Raw genomic sequence first — 23,315 nt, forward strand, 5'->3', positions numbered from 1 at the left:
AAAAGCATCTGGCTTGGATGAGAGCAGGCCATCCAAGAGCCAAGCAAGCAGCTCACCTTTACCAGAACCAGCGCCGCCAGGGGCGTTTGCCGGCAGCACCGTGGCTCCGCGGAAGGCTCTCTCCAGGTGATTGTGCTGCTTTGCTAGCTGCTCCAGGGTCTCTTCCAGGCGGATGCGCTGGTCCCTTTCATACTGCAGGGACTTCTGCCACTTTTTGCTGTGGGTCTGGGCTAACACAAGGAAATCTCTGCAGGCCTGTATGGAGAAAGAGCCGATATAGGTCACCTCAACTCAGCTAGTCAGAGATTCCCCTCAGGCCTCTGTAAGCCCAGTAAGTAACCTTATTCTGGGAACGTGAACTAGCAAATTACAATGAAAGGCCTTCCCTGTTATTCCACAGTATCAGGGACAGCCAGCTCCGTGATACAATCAAGGTCAACTCCAGAAAAAAAAAAAATTGAATGTGGTTGTCACAGTTCTTTCATATTTTCCTGGTCATGAGGACCAAACAAATGCCAAGTGAGCAACAAACCTAGACAAAGTATTTGTGCAACATCACAAAGGGCAGCTACGTGAACTGCTCCAAAGAAGAAACCTATTGACTAAAAGGTGAGGAAAAGCATGAGATAAGCATGTATTGCTTTCAATACCTTCTCAACTAAACTCAAGTCACCTAAAACTGAGGAATTCAGACACTGAGAACAGAGAGTCTGCACTGAATTAAACCAAATATGGGGAAATTTAATTGGTTTTTATTTTGGTCACTAAGATAATAACTGATCTTAAAAATTAGAAGCCTACCTTAGGAATCGAAGAAGAGATCTAGAGACAAAACACAAACCTGACCATATTAGTCCCTTCACTGGCTCCCCATCGACATTAGGACCAAATCCCAACTATTGGTTATGGACATAAATGGCCCTTATATCCTCCTGTCCAGGCAGCTGGACCCACCCCTGCACCCTGCCATGGAGCCACCCTGAACTGCTCGCCCTTTCTCAGACATGCAGATTTCTTTCAGGCCTGCCCATCGGAGAACGTGCTATTTGCTTGGCCTAGAATGCCTTCCTACCCCCTTTCTCTGCTTGGCCAAGTCCTCTTCATTCTTTAGGATCTATGGCAAATGTTACTTCTTCTGTGACACTCCCCCCCAACCCGCATCTCATAAGTAGCCAGTCTCTCCTCTACTTTCCACAGCACTTTGCACATATTTCTATTTTACACCATCCACAGCAGTATCGTGACTTTCTCTCCAGATGGATTATGAGCCACTTGAAGACACCATTTATAGCTTATTCACATACTTATCTCCAGCTCCTAACTTAGCTGCTTTGTACATAGTGGGAGCCTGGTACAGTTTGCTTAATAAATAAATGAAGGAAGGGAGCAATGTAAGCTTAAAAGTCTATAACCTGTTAAAGAGAAACTAAAAGGTAAACAGAACATCTACTCCCATGGTTTCAACCTTTGCCTATGGGCTGATGCCTACTAAATCAGTAATTCCAGCTCTGCGCTCAGGGAGCTGCAGACCAGACTATCCAACTGCCTGCTCAATGGCTCAAAGTAATCTCAGAATCAGTGGGTCCCATATTGAACTCACCATGTTCCCTTTCTGACTCTGCACTCCATCCCAAGAACAGTTCCAGGGCCCTTCCACCTGCCCAAGCCAGAAAACTAAAAGGCATCCTTGATTCTTAGTTTTCTTCCCTCCCCACATCCAATGATCAAATCCTGATTTTTCTTCGATACTTCTGGAATCTGTACATTTCTTTCCATCCTGCACACCCAGAAGCAGTACAGAGGACATACTCTGGAATCGTCACAGCTCCATCCTACTATCTAACTACGGAATTTTTAGCAAGTTACTTAACCTCATGGTGCCTCATCTTCCTCACCTGTAAACAAAGAGTGACAACAGCAGCTATCTCAAAAGTTGTTGCTTAACATGTAAAGCACTTAGACCGGGCTCACAGTAATCATTCAATAAGGTGTTAGTTATTAGAGTTAAGCCTGCATCAAAATCGGTCTTATCCTGTTCTAATCCACTACTACCAAGCCCATTTAGTAGGATCTGCACACAGCCCCCCACCCCCCATACTTAACTCCTCTTCAGCCTTATCTCTAGCTACTTCCTTGCTTGGCTAACAGTCAATTGCAAGTGGCTCCCAGACTTTGGGAGAGAGGGAGGGATCCACACACACCACACCTGGATCAACTCTCCTCCCTCACTTCCTTTGAAGAACAGGGGTCATAACTCAAAGTTAGTGAGAGAAGATTATATGCCAGGCACTTTACTGAACACTCGACACCCATTATCTAATAAAGCCTCTCCACACCCTGAGGGCAGCTACTAGGATCATCACCATTTACAGAAAAGGAACTGGGGTCACCGAGGAACTAGGGTGCCCCAGGTTACAGAGATGGTTAACTGGGGCAGTTGGACTTCAGGACCCCAAACTCTTTGTTGCTTTTTTTTCATAAGAAGACCCTCTCGGGTCTTTCAGAATTTATCTGAGGTGTTAACGTCTCAGATCCTCCTGGTCTGAGCTAGACACTCCCGCGGTACTACAGCACAGCAGCCTGTGCTCACATCCCTCCTGGCACGCAGCACACTCCATAATGATCTGTTCACTTCTCTGGCCCCTCACTGGACAGTAATCTCCCTGAGGGCAGGGAGCACAGCCACATTAGTTTTATATCCCCAGCACAGCGCCTAGAACACAGAAGGTGCTCAACAGGTGCTCACTGCATTAGCAAATGCACACACTAACAGTGTCAAATGCACTCCCCTGCTTAGATTCACTCTGATAATAAGAAAAGCTATATCCTAAGCAAGCAAGCAACTGAGTGAAATGAGTGCATTCTTCCTTTGCTATAACACTGCCTGTTTAGAGATGTGCTGTGCTAGCATGTCAGTTTTAAGGCCTTGCCATCAACTCCTAAAAGGTACAAAGGAAACAACACAGGGCTAAAAAATGCATTTCCTGCAGTAACTGGCTATAAAAGGGGCAAAGACAGTGCACCCAGGGAGAACAGAATGAGAACTGACACAAACTCTGGATACCTAGAACTCAGGGAAAAAGAACTGTCCCCAGGAACAAAGATAAGCATATTTTCAAGAGAAAAGTCCAAAATAAAGTTCCAGTTTTATGAGACATTTTTAAATCAAGAGGTGTTTTATTTAGCAAATTTTTCCAATCGGAGTAGGAAAAAAATTGTCATGGAGCAGGGTGTTCACCTGACATGGATAAAAGGTAACAGACGGTTGTGCCCTGAGCTGTTCTATTTCAAAAGTGTACTTATTTACTATTGATTAAATGACGTGTATGATTTATGAGGTCTTCCTGATCACAGGAGGACCAGAAAAACAGGCACACAGGCACCAAGAAGTACGGGAGTTTGGAAAGAGAGCACACGACCAAACATCAGAAACACAAGCGCCAGTGCTGGTCTGCAGAATGGTGCTGGGAGACACTGATCTGCCTGCAGTCCTTAAGGGGACAAAATAATTTCTCTCCTCTACTCTGTGGGAGTCGGAGCACTGAAGAGTGTTCAACGCTTCAGAAAATGACACGAAAGTAAAAGTTACTACAACTTTCTACTAAGAAACAAAGGGGTTTTAAATGCGAAAAACCAAAATTTCCCTTGGTCATAGGAAAAGACCCTCGATCTCTAAGAGCCATGTGAACACAACAAGTTCTAAGCAGATGCCTTATTATCACTCCTCAAACAAGGAAAAATCTGACCCTAGTGAAGTAAGTTCATCCCATTTAGTTAGATAGGAAAACAAAAACAAAAATGAAACCACCACGTGCATAAGCCCTTTCTCACGTGCCTCATGAACTATCCTCTCGTGTTCCTACGTGGAAGCTGACTAAAACAACCTGCCGGGTGAGGATCAGCCACCAGCAGGGGAAAAAGAGCGCTGTTTAAACTGTGCGCTCATTCCACACCTATCATCCAGTATCGGACACACATCACCAACGCCAGTGGCACTCTGGGTTTACCTGGAGCCCTGCACCCAAGCAGCCAAAGCATTCCCTAAACCAACGACAGCACCCGAGCCAGGAGTCATAAGGAGGCAGAAGCACTGGCCCCTTCTTTTGAAAAGAAAAGTACCCAAGGTTGAATATTTTGTCTTATCCCCCAGAATTACACCCAGAACTGACAAATCCAAGACTAAAGATGGGACTAACCAGGATTACAAGGTTCTCACTAGTACTTAATCCAGCCCCCACTTACCACACTGTAGGCCAGGGTGCGTTAGCAAAGTAGGGGTCAGACTCCAACCAAAATCTCAAGGAACATGGAAGTGGAAAGGGCCCATGAAGACCTTTTAGTTCCAATAGATAATGTTAGAGAAAAATAAATAGATAGATAGATAGATAGATAGACAGACAGACAGATAGATAGATAGATAGATAGAAAGAACCACAACCCAGAGAGGTGAAGGGACTCAACTAATGTCACCATCAGATGCCCTGCTGGTGGCAGACGCAGGGCTGGAGCAGTGTCCTCCTGCCATTCAAGCAGAGCGGGAAAGTCATTCCATCTGTGCACCCTGTTCCATTTCATGCACCAAAAAAAATGTAACTCAAATCCCTTGAACGATTAAGCAGGACCTAACGTGCTATGCTTTACCAACTACAATTTTCCAGCATTTGGGGAGAATTACATTTCAAAGAGGCAAAGAGGCAAAGAAGCAAAAAGCAAGGCAGACATGTGTGCGCTTACGTTGATCATGGCGTTGGACGTTATCCTGAAGAGCGTGGCCCGCTCGTTGACCTGTTTGATCTTCTCGTTGCTCTCGGCCGGCAGCCGCAGGGACTCCAGCTCGCTGAGCGAGCGCTGCAGTGCCGTGCCGTGCTTGGCGATCAGGTCATTGCACGTGCTCAGGTCCTCCACTTTGCTGGACAGGGTCCGCAGGGTGTTCTGCAGCTCGGTCTTGTCGGTTTGTGAGACGGACTCTTCATCTCCTGACTCATCTGTACGGGCGGAAAGGTGAGTGATAGGACTCCAAGCCCAGGGCTGAGAGTCGGAACCCTACCCACTCTGCCCACAACCAAACCGACGCTCCTCAGGCAGTGCGTTCTGACCGACTGAGAGCTCACCACTGCCAGATGATTCGCCTACAGCGTGGTCCACAGCCCACCTGTGTCACAAACACCTGGGGTACTACTACTTTTTTTTTCCTGGGGCAGACAACAATAAGCATTTTTTCTGCTCATGCTTTTTTTTTCTTCTAGTTTTATTGACATATAATTGACATAGAGCACTGCTATAAGTTTAAGGTGCACAGCATATACACCTTACATATATTGTGAAATGATTAAAATAAGTTAACCTCCACCATCTCATATAGATACAAAAAGAAGTTTTTTTTTCCTTGTGATGAGACTTTTAGGATCTACTCTCTTAACAACTTCCAAATACACCAAACGGCAGTGTTAACTACAGTCATCATGTTGTATTTACATCCCCAGGACTTATTTATCTTATAACTGGAAGTTTGTACCTTTTTATTTAATCTGTTTTTTTTAATCTTTTTTTTTTTTTGGCTGTGTTGGGTCTTCGTTGCTGTGAGTGGGCTTTCTCTAGTTGCGGCGAGCGGGGGCTACTCTTCGTTGCGGTGCACGGACTTCTCATTGTGGTGGCTTCTCTTGTTGCAGAGCACGGGCGCGCAGGCTTCAGTAGTTGCAGCACGTGGGCTCAGTAGTTGTGGAGCACAGGCTTAGTTGCTCCGTGGCATGTGGGATCTTCCCGGACCAGGGACTGAACCCGTGTCCCCTCACCGGCAGGCGGATTCTTAACCACTGCGTCACCAGGAAAGTCCCTGGAAGCTTGTACTTTTTGACCACCCTCCTCCATCCCCTCATTTCCCAACCCTGGGGTTCTTCTTAAAGGTGCAGTCTCTGGCCCCACCCCCAGAAAAACTTTGATTTGGCTGGTGTGAGGCAAGGTCCAGGAATCTGTATTTTGAATAAGCTGTCTGGGTAATTGTGATGCACATTGAGGTTTGCGAACCAGTGACCTAGAGGACAAGATGGAGAAGCTAAATGGCTCTTGGGGCTGGGAATGAATTATTGAGCCTTTTAACCCTAGCTTGAGGGGCCCAATCCAGTCACACTGATTATTAGTGCAAATCCACTATCATCTGTTGGGTGATCAGTGGGCCTGTATGACGTGGGTTGAGAACTGCAGTCTAGCTGCTCTCTGTAAACCATGTCCACATCATCAAAAGATTCACTAACTTATCTTTTTTTTTTTTTAATTTATTTATTTTTTTATTTATTTTTGGGTGTGTTGGGTCTTCGTTTCTGTGCGAGGGCTTTCTCTAGCTGCGGCGAGCGGGGGCCACTCTTCATCGCGGTGCGCGGGCCTCTCACTGTCGCGGCCTCTCTTGTTGCGGAGCACAGGCTCCAGACGCACAGGCTCAGTAGTTGTGGCTCACGGGCCTAGTTGCTCCGTGGCACGTGGGATCTTCCCAGACCAGGGCACGAACCCGTGTCCCCTGCATTGGCAGGCAGATTCTCAACCACTGCACCACCAGGGAAGCCCAACTTATCTTTTCTAAAGGAGAACTCGGGAACTTCATGATGAGCTCATCTGACACTAAAGCCACCCCTGCACTGAAAGCTGTGCAAGGTCTTCTGTTAAACAACTTTCAAATAATAAGTCAAGCAGAGAGCTGTGTTGTGCCTCTTGCTATCAGTTTTGTCCTTAACACTTTGTAACTGCAAAGTTCTTTTCCAGCAGTGTCACTTCCTTTGGGGGTGCTGAAATCAGCACTAAAATCAAAACAAAAGAAACAAGGAAGGACCTGCCCTATCTGTTAGGCAGACAGGCAGGGCCAGAGTCAAAATATTAGCTGTTACCTGGAAATTAACAAAGCAGTAAACTTTCCTTTCATTGCTTAAGAGATATTAAACACAGCATGGGAAAGAACAAGGGATAAGAAACACAAGAGATGAACAACCAAAAGTTAGCAGGTGAGCATCTTGGTCAGCTCTATGATGACCAAGCTCAGTATGACTAAACTATCAACATCTGCGGGGAAATCCTACCATTTTCCTTTAAGAAAAATCAAAACATAATTAGATTGTTCTTTTTAGTGAGACTATGGTAGCAAAATAAAGATTTTTCACAGAAAATATCACATATAATTATTATTTTTTTCATGTGCCTCAAGCATGAAACAGCTCTGGCCACCAACGCAGGCACCAAGCTGGGTTGAACAAAGGGCTGTACGCCCCTCTGCCCGGACTGATATAAGAGCAACACCACCCATCAGGTGTCTCTTTGCCCACTGCCAGGGGGTTTCACATATAATGTCTTTGGCAATCTACGAAGATTGTTGGTTTCAATTCCACCAGAAAAGAGTTAAGTAAGAAGATGTCAGGAGAAAAGAAAAAAGTAAGGACAGATCCAAAGTGTGAGTTGTAATAATCCTGACTGATCTATCAATAAAATAATTATTTCTCAAAATTTTAAGGTAGTCAGTTGGCATTAAAAGCCAAAAGGATAACTGATACGCTCCTAAGGCAGAGTTTCCCAATCTCAACAACTCTGACATTTTGGGCCAGCTACCTCTCTGCTGTGGGGCTGCCCTGTGCATTGGCAGGAGGTTTAGCAGCGTCCCTGGCCTCTACTCCCTAGATGCCATCAGCACCGCCACTCCTCAGCCTTCGCCAAATGTCCCCTTTGGGGCAGAATTGCCCCCAGCTGAAAACCAGCACTCCAGGAGAAATTCTGCCAGATGAGCAGAAGCCTGAGACATCCAGGAGACAGTTGATAATTAAATGACAATGACAATGAGGGACAAAATAAGATTTGTGCATAAGAGGGGCAAACAGAATGTTCCCCAGACACAATACTCTTTGCTCCCTACCTGACTCTGCCAGCATCTTCACAGCCTTGGCCTTGGCCAGCTCCAGGGCTGTGACCCAGCGCTGCCGCTCTACCTCTGAGCTCGCCTTCAGATGGTAGGTCTGAGCACCCCCATTGGAAATGATGAAGTTGCAGGAGTCCTCCACCGTGATGTTGGCTGTGGCGAGGTTGATGGTACCACGGCAGGTATGTCTCATTTCTGCCTTTGACCTGCAATAACGAGCCAAAGACAAGCTAAGTAGAAAGCTGATGCGTGGTTTATCCTTCCTCACATTCCATTTCATAACTCTAAGCCTTTCGAAAATACAGCAGTCTTAGGAATTAGCCAGTTCTAATATTTCCCTCAAATGGCTCCCTAAAATTCAAAAAACAATCAGTAGGGATTTCCTTTCAGAGCCTATAAGATTTTATTGCTCTGCTGTCCCTCTCACCCTTAGCTTTTAAAAAATAGGCTTCACTGAAGGATAACTACATACGGTATTAACCCAGCAATTTTAAGAGTACAGTTTAGTGAGTTCTGACAAATGTATACACTTGTGCTACCACCTCCACAATCAAGATGTAGAACATTTCCATCACCCCAGAAAGTTCCCTCATGCCCTTTTGCAGTCAGGAATTACCTTTTACTTAGCAAGATATAATTATGAAATAGTGCTTTATAAACTCATGCAATAAAATTCTGTATAATAATCTTATTCTCTAAGACAAAGAATAGCTCCATTTTACATGTATTGAACAACCCATTCCCCCAACTATAACTCAGCCCAAATGAAACTCTCATACTACTCTAAACAACTATCTTGCAGAAGTGTAAGGCTCCCTTAGACGTTTAGAGTATTAAATATTGACTACAGCTCAAATGATATGAAATAGGAATAACTAGCTTTCTGTGGGAGTAAAGAAAGAATAATCATTAAAGAATCACCAGGTGGTATAATCTTTCTGGAATATATTCTTTCCTAGGGTCCACTGACCTCTATTGGTGGGAACTCCTAAGCCATCCTATTAATAGCTAGGAGAGATTCAGCAAATCTGTTCTCAGAGGACTGGGTATAAAAATTTTCCCCATTTCTACTGACTGACAGTTCTATTAATAGACTAACTTTTGAACTTTACAGCACTGGTTGGTGACAACAAGCTACAAGAGACCTGGCATAAAAGATCAAGCTGCTAGCACAATTGAGTGTACAGGGCAAACTGTGCTAATTTCCCCCACCCGCCGATTATGCCCAGGGACCTGCATGTTGAGACTGCAGTTTTCCCCTGACCAACTTGGAACATAAAGAGGTCAAAGTCCTTTGCCAACTGCCACAGTGCAAAGCAGAGCCATTTCTCTTTCACGAGTGCCAAGCGGCCAAACATACCTGGCACGTCCAGAATTCCTGCATGCCAGAGATGACACACACTCCAGCTCTGGAAACTAAGATTTGGTGGCTTTGAGAAAGTCTGTGTGCTGTGTTTAGGAAGACAGATTTGCTATCGTTCGGTTTGTCCCATGAAACTGGTTTTTCTTCCTCAGATGCACAAATGAGTAGTATGGGATGGCCGGGGTGGGGGCGCGGGGGGGACAGGTCCTCAATAAACCAGGCCATTTTCCATCGCGCCCGCACCTGCCACACTGTAACGTGAATCCCTGGTTTTTCTATTCTTACCTCCCCTCCCCTGCCCCCAAGCTTCAGTTACATTATGAATAATGCAGGCTGAATTACAGACCCGCAGCTGACAGGCCAGCTCACCCTTGCTTTCTACTCCAAAGGTGTTACTTGGACCATCTACCACATTCCTCACAACGTGTTGGTATTTTCCACAAGCCATTTCCTAGGAATCTCTTCTGCTTGGGTCATCTTCATGAACTAAAGAAGTTTCTCAAATCACATAACGTCTGTAGCAGTTTTTAAAATACCAAAGAACTCTGGAAGTAGGGCGGGCTTAACTTCGGAGCTCTTGGGTTCAAGCAGGTACACCTATGCTTATAAATGATTAGTGCAGAAGCGAGAAAGACATGCTTTTCAGAGTGCAAGATAAGTTCTTTAGGCACCTCAGTATTAGGTGGTATTTTCTGGTTAGTAAGGTCTTCCCTGAAAAGGCCAGCCGAAATAGTAACTCAGTCCCTAGAAGCTAGCCAAGAAAACTAATACTATGGGCTTGTCACGATGTGTCTAGGAGAGCTGGGGTTCTACATGTGGTTTTAAGTAACCGGACATCTGTGTAACTTTGTGAGGAAGAACAAGATAGGTAAAAAGAAGGCATGCCAAAGCCTATTAGGACAGTTCATCAGAGCACGGGTCTAGGAAGTACTCAGTTAAAAAGAAAACAGTATTTTGTAAAAGGCATATACAGGATACGATTGGTTTTGGAGGCATGAAAAGCAGGAGGAAAGACGAGTTAGCTAAATAAGGAGATGGGGACCCAAAGAACCTGTTTGAAAGAATAAACTACCAATTCGTTGATAGGAAGTACTTCAATGTGATTTTGAGGGTAGTGCGTAGATCTGATAACTCTGGATCCTATTGCTTGGTTGGTGTGTGGGTGGACCCATCTTAGCTGGCAAGGACAAGCCCGTGGTATATTTCCCAAAATGTGGTTTGATATGTTTTGGAAGTAGTTTTAGCTGTAGTCAGACAGGTACCACTAGCTATTGTAAGAGAGAAGTGAAAAGTGGTTACAAGTACTTAAAAGATAGCAACATATAGGTTATTACTGGCCAACCAAGATCAATACTGATCAAGACTGGTACTGATCAAAGACTCAACTGGGCTAGAAAGTAGATTTGATTAGGAACTTGGATGAGGAAAAATGACCACACATTAAGGCCCTCAGCTGATACACAATTTTTGAAAATGGAGAATCAGTGTTAACAGTGACTTACAAGCCAAGTTAGGACATGAATCAATTGAACATTAGAATGATGGCCAGTGTAACAGGAAAACATGAACCTGAGTAGGGGAAAAACTTTGAAGCAGACTAAAATTTTAGATTTGTGATTTAACCTTAAACTGATAGTCCTGGATGAGTAATTAGAAAGGGTTAAAATGAAAATCAATTCTGAATATAATAATGCAAACGATATACATAAGCCAAAGCAATCCTGAGAAAGAAAAACGGAGCTGGAGGAATCAGGCTCCCTGACTTCAGACTATACTACGGAGCTACAGCGATCAAGACAGTATGGTACTGGCACAAATACAGAAATATAGATCAATGGAACAGGATCAAAAGCCCAGGGATAAATCCACACACATATGGTCACCTTATCTTTGATAAAGGAGGCAAGAATATACAATGGAGAAAGGACAGCCTCTTCAATAAGTGGTGCTGGGAAAACTGGACAGCTACATGTAAAAGAATGAAATTAGAACACTCCCTAACACCATACACAAAAATAAACTCAAAATGGATTAAAGACCTAAATGTAAGGCCAGACACTATAAAACTCTTACAGGAAAACATAGGCAGAACACTCTATGACATAAATCACAGCAAGATCCTTTTTGACCCACCTCCTAGAGAAATGGAAATAAAAACAAAAATAAACAAATGGGACCTAATGAAACTTAAAAGCTTTTGCACAGCAAAGGAAACCATAAACAAGGCGAAAGAATGGGAGAAAATATTTGCAAACGAAGCAACTGACAAAGGATTAATCTCCAAAATATACAAGCAGCTCATGCAGCTCAATATCAAAAAAACAAACAATGCAATCCAAAAATGGGCGGAAGACCTAAACAGACATTTCTCCAAAGAAGACATACAGATGGCCAACAAACACATGAAAGGATGCTCAACATCACTAATCATTAGAGAAATGCAAATCAAAACCACAATGAGGTATCATCTCATACCGGTCAGAATGGCCATCATCAAAAAATCTACAAACAATAAATGCTGGAGAGGGTGTGGAGAAAAGGGAACACTCTTGCACTGTTGGTGGGAATGTAAATTGATACAGCCACCATGGAGAACAGTATGGAGGTTCCTTAAAAAACTAAAAATAGAACTACCATACCACCCAGCAATCCCACTACTGGGCATATACCCTGAGAAAACCATAACTCAAAAAGAGTCATGTACCACAATGTTCACTGCAGCACTATTTACAGTAACCAGGACATGGAAGCAACCTAAGTGTCCATCAACAGATAAATGGATAAAGAAGATGTGGCACATATATACAATGGAATATTAGCCATAAAAATAAACGAAATTGAGTTATTTGTAGTGAGGTGAATGGACCTAGAGACTGTCATACAGAGTGAAGTAAGAAAGAGAAAAACAAATACCCTGTGCTAACACATATATATGGAATCTAAAAAAAAATTGTTCTGATGAACTTAGGGGGGGGACAGGAGTAAAGACACAGACATAGAGAATGGACTTGACACGGGGAGGGCGAAGGGTAAGCTGGGACGAAGTGAGAAAGTAGCATTGACATATATAGACTACCAAATGTAAAATAGATAGCTAGTGGGAAGCAGCTGCATAGCACAGGGAGATCAGCTCGGTGCTTTGTGTCCACCTAGAGGGGTGGAAGGGGGATGCAAGAGCGAGGGGATATGGGGATATATGTTTATGTATAGCTGATTCACTTTGTTATACAGCAGAAACTAACACAACAATTGTAAAGCAATTATAGTCCAATAAAGATGGTTAAAAAAAAAAAAAAAAGAAACGAAATACACAAGTGTTCACAATTAATGTGGCTTAAGCAGTGAGGATGTGCTAAGGTACCTTCCACTGTGTTAGAGACCAGATAAGCATGTGTTCCTATTTCAACAACCTCCAACTCCCATCTTCAATTTCCTCTCAAAATTCTTTAAGAGCCAATACAATGGAGTTGGTGGAAAAGAGATTCGTTCACCCAAACCCTCCTGGTGGCAAAGTGACTACTGGCAGAGGAAAAGAAATATAGAGTGAGCCGTTCTTAACAACACTGTTTTGGGGCCCAAACAGAATGGTCTTTATTAAAAGATTTCACTTAGAAATACCATTATATTAAGCAAAATCTCCCTTAAAGGGAACTTCTATACATTTCGTATAAAATATACATAGTACCATGATCTATAAATGTACTAGCTATGGATAAGTAGTTATCTCTATATCTGACTGATCCATGTAACACTAACCTGGGTTTTAGGTTGTATTGGTGTGAAAAGAATTAGTTTCAAATCCTGACTCAAGACCTTGGGAAAGTTGCCCAAGCTAAGTCTCCATTTCCTCACTGGTAAGATGGGAATATCTCCTAACTTCCAGATTGTTTTGGGGAGTCAAAGAATACCGTATGTGAAACACCTATCCAAACTGTCCAGCACTCAGGAAATGTTTATGTCCTGTCTCCAAATCCAGTGTCCTAACCTCTCTATCTATAGTAACATGAGTAGCCAAAAGCATGTTATGTTGTGGGAAGATTGTGGGTCACCGTAAACATATATTAAACATCCCCAAACAAGCATTTTTGAACAGAAGTAGTCATACAAAAGACATGGACTCTTCTCTTAATGAAACTTAAACCTCACTGACCAGAGAGACCCCAGAAATGCTGGATGGAACACTTAATGATTCCCATGGGAGGAGGGGGGGGGCAGGCAAAAAGAAACACTGGAGTGCACTTCTCCATTCTGGTCTGTCCAGAAGGCGAAAGCCTAGGCAAATCTTGGAGAGATAAAGAGAGGGGACAGATACCGAGGCCACCCTACGCGTGGTGTCCTTGTGCCTGAATGTGGAGAGAGCAAAGGCGGGTACATCAAGGGCTGCTAATAACCTTGAATTCTGGAGACTAGGCACAGAGAGCTAAACCTTGGGACTTTTTACAGTAAGTTCTTTGGGAGCGGTGCCTGGACTTTGCCCTCCCATACATGTCCCTTAAACACCTACAACAGCGCCTTTCTTGCAGAATTAATCATTGCACCGATGCGCTGTTGGAAACACAATGGAAGAGTAGATGCTCTCCGAACAACTGGAAGGGCCAGGGACCGAGGGGAAGGTATGGCACCAAGGGTGGGTCACCCAGGTGGAGCGGTAAGTCCTGGAGCGTTCACTTTCGTGATGGTGGACTCGTGTCGCGGGCTGTCAACGCGCGCAAGTGACGAAAAGGGGCCTGGGGCGACCTTGGCTGCTGTGCGGGCTGGAAAGGGTGACGGAGCGGGGGCTATGGGCTGCAGTGGGGGACGGCGCCCCGGAAGCAGTTACCTGTAGTAGCTCAGGAGCCCGTTGCTCAGCACGAACCACCGCCGCTGGTAGCCTTTGATATAATTGGTCCATTTGAAGAGCCAGCCCTCGCGAGCTGAGCCCGAACCCCCAGCGCCCGAGCCCCCCGCCGGCGGCGCAGGAGCCGGGCCCGCCGCCGCCACTCCCCCGGCCCCGGGGCCCGGGCCGCCCGCAGCCACCGCGGCCACCGTGCCCGGGGCGATCCCGGAGCCCGGCCCCGAGTCTCCGCGGCCGCCGGCGCCGCCTCCTCCCACCATGGGGGGACCGGCGCCGCCGCCGCCGCCCGGGGCCGCAATGGCTGCCGGGCCCGGGCCCACTACTCCTCTCAGCTCCGTCGCCGCCATGAGCCGCCGCCGCGCGGAGATACAGGACCGGAACCGCCTACGAGAGCCGCCGTCGCCGCCCGGAGGGCCCCACTTGGCTAGCGCATCAGCCGCCGCCGCGCAGCGTCCCCGCCCAGCCAGGCCGGCCGTGGGGAGGAGGGCTCTGCCGCCGGGAAGGAGGGAGTCGATTGGTGCCGCTGAGTGTCACTTGCGGACGACCCCTCGGACATTGGCATTTCTCTTGGGCCTGTCATTCCACCAGCGCCCAGTGAGAGCCCGCGGTGGGACGCTTCCGCCAGGCACGCCGTTGATTGGTGTAGGTGAAGGCCAATCAGACTCATGAAAAGCTCATTGGTGCTTTCCCGAAGTCTCCGGCGCTCAGGGAGGACTCGAGAATGCAGACTACCCAGCCAGTCTGATTGTCGATTGGCTAGTATTTCTGCCACTCACTTTAGTTTATGCCCCCGTCACCGCCACGTCACCCGCTCCCATCACTCTTCTCCTCGCCCCTCTTCCGCCCCTACGGATTGGTGGTTCGTATCAGCAGCTCAACCTTTTCTACCATTTGCTGAACGAGTTGAGGAGAAAGGGGAGGAGTGTAGTCCTCACAGCCTCACTTTCATTTTTTATTGGTTGGAATGGATGCCACTCACAAGTCGGCGGAGAGACGGAGCGGTGATTGGAGATGATTGGTTCCGGGAATTGTCTGTGAAAACAGGAGCGTATCAATGCTAACCAATGAAAGAAACAGATTGAGAAAGGGGCAGGCCAGGGCAGCCAATAAAACCAGGGAAGGGCACTTGCGGGGCGTGCCCGCCTGCTTCCACCTTCGGGGAAGTTAGCGAGAGGCGAAAGCGAGTCAGCTTCTTAAAAGCGTTTTTTGATGTACGCGCAGTGTTGGGAGTCCCTCTCTCTGAGTTAGATTTCCATAGTTTCTTGCTGAGAAGAGTACTTCTCAGTAGTCAGCCCCTGCCTAAGTCTCTCCCTTTTAGGGCCCCCTTCTAGCAGCTGGCTCCAAGCTGGAGGCCTGAATTCCTGGGGAGCCCAGAAATGTCTTCCCCAGTTTCCTCCTGAATCCACCGTCCTAATTCCTTTGCCTGGTTTGCTCATCGTCGCACCACACCCCTTATCTCTTGATTGTAGACTGTCATAAGCTTCTCCTAATTCTGTTCCACGAGTTGCTGACCCAGCTGTGAGGAGAAAATAGACTGGCGAAGACCTGACTTTACGTGTACTTCAGACCGGCATCTCTAACAGTCCGAAAGGCCCTTGTTGGTATTAGCATCATAAGCGCACATGTGTATGCTTAACTTTGCACAGAAAATAGTTATTTTAGATAAATTGACTTTGTTCACACATTTATGAAAGTCATAAATTCAGTAACTCATTTAACATTTAGACGTTGTGAACTGTTGTTACAAACGCAGCTTTGGGGGGAACCCGGTATCTGTTACATTTTGCTAGTTTTGCTGGACAAGAGAAATAGCTGTTAGAAGTTGTAAAACAAATTGCTTTTTCTTGGCAATGTGCTTCACGGTATCAGGAAAATAAAATATTTCTTGAAAGATCCTTTTTCTGAAAACGTTTTTAAAAGAAGAGAAATATCTATTGAATTCTGGAGAGACAATGCACTTTGAAAATCTGCAGTTAGATGTAGGCTATTTGGGATTAATTGTTGTTGTTTTAACTCAACTAAAGTGAATTCCTTTATGCTTGAGTCCTGCCTTTGCTACTTACTGGCTCTCTAGCTTTGGAAAAGTCATTTAAGCACTCCAAGCCTCAGTGTTCATTTCTGTTAAATAGGAATAAAGCCTTACAGCGATACTGTTGTGATTAAATGCATACGAACGTGTTTGATAAACTAAACAGCTACAAAAACGTAAGTTGTTACAGGGGCTGGAGGAACCAGATAAACAATACCCCCAAGGAGACAATCAAGTAAATAAAAAATGTGAGATATTCTATAAGACAACTGGTTTTACAGAAGATAAGATATAAAGATTAAGGAAAAGTGATATCATAACAAAGGGTCACGTGGTGATTGTTGTAACTTTTTTTTTTTTAAATTTAAAAAAGAAACCCACACAATCAAATGCTTGACTGGATTCTGGTTCTGAAAAAACAAACAAACAAACAAAAAACCCCAAAAACTGCTTTTCAGACATTTGGGGGATAACTGGGGAAATTTGAAAATGGACTGGTATTAGATGACTTAATACCAGTAAAAAGCAGTTATTACATTTGTTCAATGTAATATTGGTATGATGGATATGAATGAAAGCATCTTTAGAATCTGGAGAAATGTCAGCCTCTTTAATAAGTGGTATTGGGGGGCTTCCCTGGTGGCGCAGTGGTTGAGAATCTGCCTGCTAATGCAGGGCACACGGGTTCGAGCCCTGGTGTGGGAAGATCCCACATGCCACGGAGCAACTAGGCCCATGAGCCACAACTACTGAGCCTGCGCGTCTGGAGCTGGTGCTCCGCAACAAGAGAGGCCGCGATAGTGAGAGGCCCGTGCACCGCGATGAAGAGTGGCCCCCACTTGCCGCAACTAGAGAAAGCCCTCGCGCAGAAACGAAGACGCAACACAGCCAAAAATAAATATAAAAATAAATAAATAAATAAAAGAGTACTATAAAAAATAAGTGGTATTGGGGAAACTGGACAGCTACCTGCAAAATAATCAAACTGGACTACCCTCTCACACCATATTGAAAAATAAATTCAAAATGGATTAAAGACTTAAATGTAAGGCCTGAAGCCATAAAACTTCTGGAAGGAAACATTGGCAGTATGCTCTTTGACATAAGTCTTAGCAATATTTTTTGGGCTATGTCTCCTCAGGCAAGAGAAACAAAGAAAAAATAAACAAATGGGACCTAATCAAACTTAAAAGCTTTTGCGCAAGGAAGGAAATTATCAACAAAATGAAAAGGCAGCCTACTGAGTGGGAGAAGGTATTTGCAAACAATATATTTGATAAGAGGTTAATATCAAATATACGAAGAACTCGTACAACTCAACATCAAAAAGCCAAACAACCCGATTAAAAAATGGGCAGAGGATCTGAATAGAAATTTTTCCAAAAAAGACATACAGATGGCCAACAGACACGTGAAAAGATCCTCAAAATCACTAATCATCAGGGAAATGCAAATCAAAACCACAATGTTATGTCACCTCACACCTGTCAGAATGGCTGTTATCAAAAAAATAGCGAGTGTTGACGAGGATGTGGAGAAAAGGGAACCTTTGTGCAGTGTTAGTGGGAATGTAAATTGGTGTAGCCACTATGGAAAACAGTACGGAGGTTTCTCAAAAAATTAAAAATAGAACTGCCATATGATCCAGCAATCCCACTTCTGGGTATTTATCTGAAGAAAATGAAAACACGAATTCAAAAAGATATCTGCACCCCCGTGTTCACTGCAGTATTGTTTACAACAGCTAAGACATGGAAACAGCCTAAGTGTCTACTGATGGATGAATGGCTAAAGAAAATATGGTATACACACACAATGGAATACTACTCAGCCTTAAAAAAAAGGATGAAAATTTGAATTTGCAACAAAATGGATGGACCTGGAGGGTATTGTGCTTAGTGAAATAAGTCAGACAGAGAAAGGCAGGAAAGAAAGTATGTTATCACTTATACGTGGAATCTAAAAAAAAAAAAAAAAAAAACAAACATAACTAAGCAAAAGCAGAGTCATAGATAGAAAACAAACAGGCAGTTGCCAGAGGGGAGGGGGCTGGGGGAAGGAGAGAAATAGATGAGGGAGGTTAAGAGATACAAGCTTCCAGTTGCAAAATCAATTAGTCATGGGTATGAAATGTACAGTGTGGGGAATAAATAATTATGTAATATCTTTGTATGGTGACAAATGGTAACTAGACTTACTGTGGTGAACATTTTGAAATATACAGAAATATCGAATCACTATCTTGTGTAACAGGAACTAACATAGTGTTGTAGGTCAGTTATACTTCAAAAACAAACAAATGAATAAACAAATTCGTAGAAAAAGAGATCAGATTTGAGGTCACCAGAGGCAGGGGTGGGGGAGGAGCACTTGGGTGAAGGCAGCCAAAAGTTACAAACATTTAGCTACAAGATAGATAAGTACTAGAAACTGTAATGCACACATAATCGATATAATTAATACTGTATTATACATGAAAGTTAAGAGAGTAATTCCTAAGAGTTCTCATCACAGGAAAGAAAATATTTTTGTTCTATTTCTTTCCTTTTGTATCTATATGAGATGACAGATGGGTTATAAACTTATGGTGGTCATCATTTCATGATGTATGTAAGTCGAATCATTATGCTGTACACCTTAAACTTACACAGTGCTGTATGTCAATTATATCTCAATAAAACTGGAAGAAAATAAATAAATAAAAACAAAGACCAAAAAAAACCAAAAAAAAATTCGAAGAAATTTTAGGAGTCTGTTGATTTCTTTTGAAATGTTCAGAAAATGAAAGAAAGAAGGAAGGAAGGAAGGAAAGAAGGGAGGGAGGAAGGGAGGGAGGGAGGGAGGAAGGAGGAAAGACGGGAAGAAAGAGAAAAGCAATACAAACTTTGAAATGCTCACACACACATATCTATATATCTACATCTGCGTAACTGTATATCTATATATAAAGCAAATAGGCAAAATGTTAGTTGTTGAATGTTGGTGAGAAGCATGCAGGTATTTTTTGTACTAGTATCTCTACTTCTACTGTATACCTGAAAACATTTTTAAAAGGTTTTCAAAGGCTGAGTTGAGTTAATGTTGTTGCCCACCGCTGCCTCCAGAATACAGTCCCGATTTCTTAGCCTGGCAAGTGAGCCCTTTGACAATCTGGTGTCACTTCTTTCCCAGCTTCTCTGACTCTTTTGTCTTGATATACTCCACACTCCAATTAAGTTGATCCCTATGTCTTATCCACATTTGCCCTCCACTTTCCCTCCTTTCAGGCCCAACATAGTACTCTCCCTCCACAGAGTCTGCTCTGAATTCCCTGCCTAGAATAATGCCCCTTCCTCGCGACTCATAGAATTTCCTGTGATGTTCATTGTCTTGCTCTATAGTTATTTATGTTCCTGCCATATCACCCCTACTCGAGGGTGAGTTCCCCCAGTGTGTGATCCATACCTGTTTCATCTTTGGTTCCCTCATGACAGCACACAGCCTAGCATATTCATTCATTTCACAAATATGAATTGAGCATCTCCTATACAATCTACAGGCTTTTGCCAAGTGTTGGGGGCAGAGTAGTGAATGTACAGATAGGCTCTATTTCCTCATGGAACGTAAAGGATCTTGGGGACAGGCAGGTATTAAACTAGAAGCATACAAACGAATATATACAGTATTTACATAGAGAAAATATGTACAGTAATGATATACCTAAGGTAACATGGAGAACAACCAAGGTGCTATGAAAGAGAATGACGGTGTAAACTGTTTCAAACAGGGATTAAACTCACTTTAAGCAACTGGGGAGGAGTTAGAAAAAAAAAGAAAGGATGGACATAGTCTTTCTTGTGTGAAGACCTGAGGGGGAAAAGAGAGGCAGTACCTGAGGTAGAGGGATTAGAGGTGGAGAGTGTAGATGTGAAAGGCCTACAAGTCCTCCTGAGGAGTGTGGGTTTTGTTACAGGTACAACAGGAAGCAATTGAAGGGATTAGGAGAGTGAGCCTGTTTTTTTTTGGACCCACCATGCAGCATGTGGGACCTTAGTTCCCCGACCAGGGATCCAACCTGCACCCCCTGCAGTGGAAGCGTGGAGTCTTAACCATTGGACCGCCAGGAAAGTCCGTGAATTTGGGTTTTTAAGATTCTACATATAAGTAAGGGGCTTCCCTGGTGGCGCAGTGGTTGAGAATCCGCCTGCCAATGCAGGGGACACGGGTTTGAGCCCTGGTCCGGGAAGATCCCACATGCCGCGGAGCAACTAAGCCCGTGCGCCACAACTACTGAGCCTGCGCTCTAGAGCCCGCGAGCCACAACTACTGAAGCCCACGTGCCTAGAGCCCGTGCTCCGCAACAAGAGAAGCCACCGCAATAAGCCCGCGCACCGCCACCTTGCCGCAACTAGAGAAAGCCCCTGCACAGCAACGAAGACCAAACGCAGCCAAAAAAAAAAAAAAAAAAAGATTCTACATATAAGTAAGATCATACAGTATTTGTCTTTCTCTATATGACTTATTTCACTTAGTCCATCCATGTTGTTACAAATGGCAGGATTTCCTTCTTCCTCATGGCTGAATAATATTCATATGTATATATAACATTTTCTTCATCCATTCATCCATTGACACACAATTAGGTTGTTTCCATGTCTTGGCCATTGTGAATAACGTTGCAGTGAGGGGTGCAGATCTCTTTGAGGTACTGATTTCCTTTCCTTGGGGTACATATCCAGAAGTGGGATTGCTGGATCACATGATAGTTCGATTTTTAATTTTTTAGGAACCTCTATACTGTTTTCTATAGTGGCTGCACCAATTTACATTCCCACCAACAGCTATGCACCCCTTTCTTTACAGGTCCACTTGTGCTTTTTTTTTTTTTAATATCATTTGGATTTCTACCCTATGGTCTGGTGTTTTATTTTATTTTACTTACTTATTTTAATATTTATTTATTCATTTACTTGGTTGCGCCAGGTCTTCGTTGCAGCTCTCAGGCTCCTTAGTTGTGGCTCTCAGGCTCCTTAGTTGTGGCATGCAAACTCTTAGTTACGGCATGCATGTGGGATCCAGTTCCCTGACCAGGGATCAAACCCGGGCCCTCTGCATTGGGAGGGCAGAGTCTTATCCACTGCACCACCAGGGAAATCCCCCCACTTGTGCTTTTTACCTGCTTTTTCACTACTCTATTTGCCTCCAATCTATCTTCCCGAATTCTCCTCACACAATAGCAGCCAGAGGTTTATTCCTACAAGTCTGTTCTTTACCTGAGTTCCCTGCTCAGTAATCCTCAACAACCCCCATTGACTTACAGGCTAAAGTCCCAATTACCCACCTGACTGTCTAAGGCCCTTCACTACTGGGTTCAAACTTTCCTTTCCTACCCCATTGTTTTACTCCTCTGTTCAGTCCAGACTGGTTTACCTGCCAATCACCAATGCTTTGGACATTTTCGCTTTCATGCTTTTTAAACATAGGCTTTTTAAGAGCAGTTTTAGGTACACAGAAAAATTGAGCCAAAGGTACAGAGAATTCTAATATCCCCCATCCCCTCACACACACGGCCTCCCCTACCATCAATAGCCAGAGTAGTACATTTGTTATAATTGATTATCACCCAGAGTCTATAGTTTACATTGGGGTTCACTCTTGATGTTGTACATTCTGTGAGTTTTACAAATGTATAATAACATGTATCCACTATTACAGTGTCATGCAGAATAGTTTCCCTGCTCTAAAAATCCTCTGTGTTCCTCCTATTCATCTCTCCCTCCTTCTCCCTGAACCCCTGGCGACCAGTTATCTTTTCACTATCTCCATGGTTCAAATCCTGCTTTTGCTAAGTGAATGCAATCTTGGACTGTTGGGAATTCCCTGGCTGTCCAGTGGTTAGGGCTCCGAGCTCTCACTGCCGAAGACCTGGGTTCAATCCCTGGTTGGGGAACTAAAATCCCACAAGTCGTGCCGTATGGCCAAAAAAAAAAAAAAATCTTGGACTGTTTACTTGACCTCTCCTAGTTTCCTTATGACCATATTAATAGCATCTATTTCTCAAGGTTTTGGGGAAGGATTAAATAAAAAAGCATGAAATGTGCCTGGTCTATAGTAAATAATCAATAAACGCTAACTGCAATTATTAATTGTTTAAGATTATATTTGCAGCACAACATAACTCATCCAGGTGGGACCCACAGGTCTTCCTTGGGGGTATGACAAGCCTAGAAATACTGGAACTTTATATGAGGTACAAATGGATTAATAAAGTGAGGGAATAACTTTTACTGAGTGTTAAGCACTTTTACAAACGTAATTTCATTTATTCTTTGTCACAATCCCAGTTGTTTTGCCATCCCGTTTACAGATGGGGAAATTGAGACTCAAACAAGTAAAATAACTTACAAAAGCAAAGCCAGCATTCAAACACAGATATGAATAGGCCTTCAGCCTTGGCAGGCTTCATACTGCTGGTGGCTTGGAATCTTTTTTTTTTCTTAATAACAGAAACTATTCAAATAGTTAAGTCATGTGTCATCCACACAATGAACTGATGTTTAGTTAAAATTGATAACAGAAAATAGAATTAGTTTCTTTTATTTTTAAAAAGTATCACTAGCCCTGCCCCTGTTCTTGTTCCTCCCAGGAACTTGTACCAACATTTTTTTTTTTTTTTTTTAAACTAGTTCCATTTTTTAAATTTACTTATTTATTTATTTTTATTTATGGCTGTGTTGGGTCTTCATTTCTGTGCGAGGGCTTTCTCTAGTTGCGGCAAGCGGGGGCCACTCTTCATCGCGGTGCGCGGGCCTCTCATTATCGCGACCTCTCTTGTTGCGGAGCACAGGCTCCAGATGCGCAGGCTCAGTAATTGTGGCTCACGGGCCTAGTTGCTCCGCGGCATGTGGGATCTTCCCAGACCAGAGCTCGAACCCGTGTCCCCTGCATTGGCAGGCAGATTCTCAACCACTGCGCCACCAGGGAAGCCCTGTACCAACATTTTAACCACCCTCTTTAGGCTACACAAACCCTCCTGTTTCACATCAGATAATCATGCATTGCACTTCAGAGAAAATGGAGGTTGTGGGTGGAGAATTCCCTCAAATTTGTCATAATTTTTTTAAAAGATTACTCAAAAAATCTTTTCCCCAATAGCACTTAATGAGCTCTAATATCGAATGACTAAAAAAAATCCTTTGTAATCATTAGGACTAGGTTT

The 23,315-nt window shown here is 43.9% G+C and overlaps 1 protein-coding gene and 1 non-coding gene across 2 annotated transcripts in view; both read right to left on the reverse strand.

The window, feature by feature from the left end:
• OSBP (oxysterol binding protein) overlaps positions 1 to 14,596 on the reverse strand; it is a 33,913-nt gene extending 19,317 nt beyond the window's left edge. The window contains exons 1-4 of the mRNA XM_061201797.1: positions 14,074 to 14,596; positions 7,889 to 8,097; positions 4,735 to 4,985; positions 57 to 255 (exon numbers count right to left, since the gene is read on the reverse strand). Coding sequence (XP_061057780.1) covers positions 57 to 255; positions 4,735 to 4,985; positions 7,889 to 8,097; positions 14,074 to 14,435 — 1,021 coding nt within the window. The 5' untranslated portion in view covers positions 14,436 to 14,596. The remainder of the gene's footprint in view (positions 1 to 56; positions 256 to 4,734; positions 4,986 to 7,888; positions 8,098 to 14,073) is intronic.
• Positions 7,176 to 7,317, reverse strand: LOC133100178 (small nucleolar RNA SNORA48). The gene has a single exon (XR_009702419.1). It is a non-coding gene; the product is annotated as a small nucleolar RNA SNORA48 (small nucleolar RNA).
• Positions 14,597 to 23,315: the final 8,719 nt, after the last annotated feature.

The sequence above is a fragment of the Eubalaena glacialis genome, chromosome 10, assembly GCF_028564815.1.
Source record: "Eubalaena glacialis isolate mEubGla1 chromosome 10, mEubGla1.1.hap2.+ XY, whole genome shotgun sequence".
Classification (NCBI taxonomy): domain Eukaryota; kingdom Metazoa; phylum Chordata; class Mammalia; order Artiodactyla; family Balaenidae; genus Eubalaena; species Eubalaena glacialis.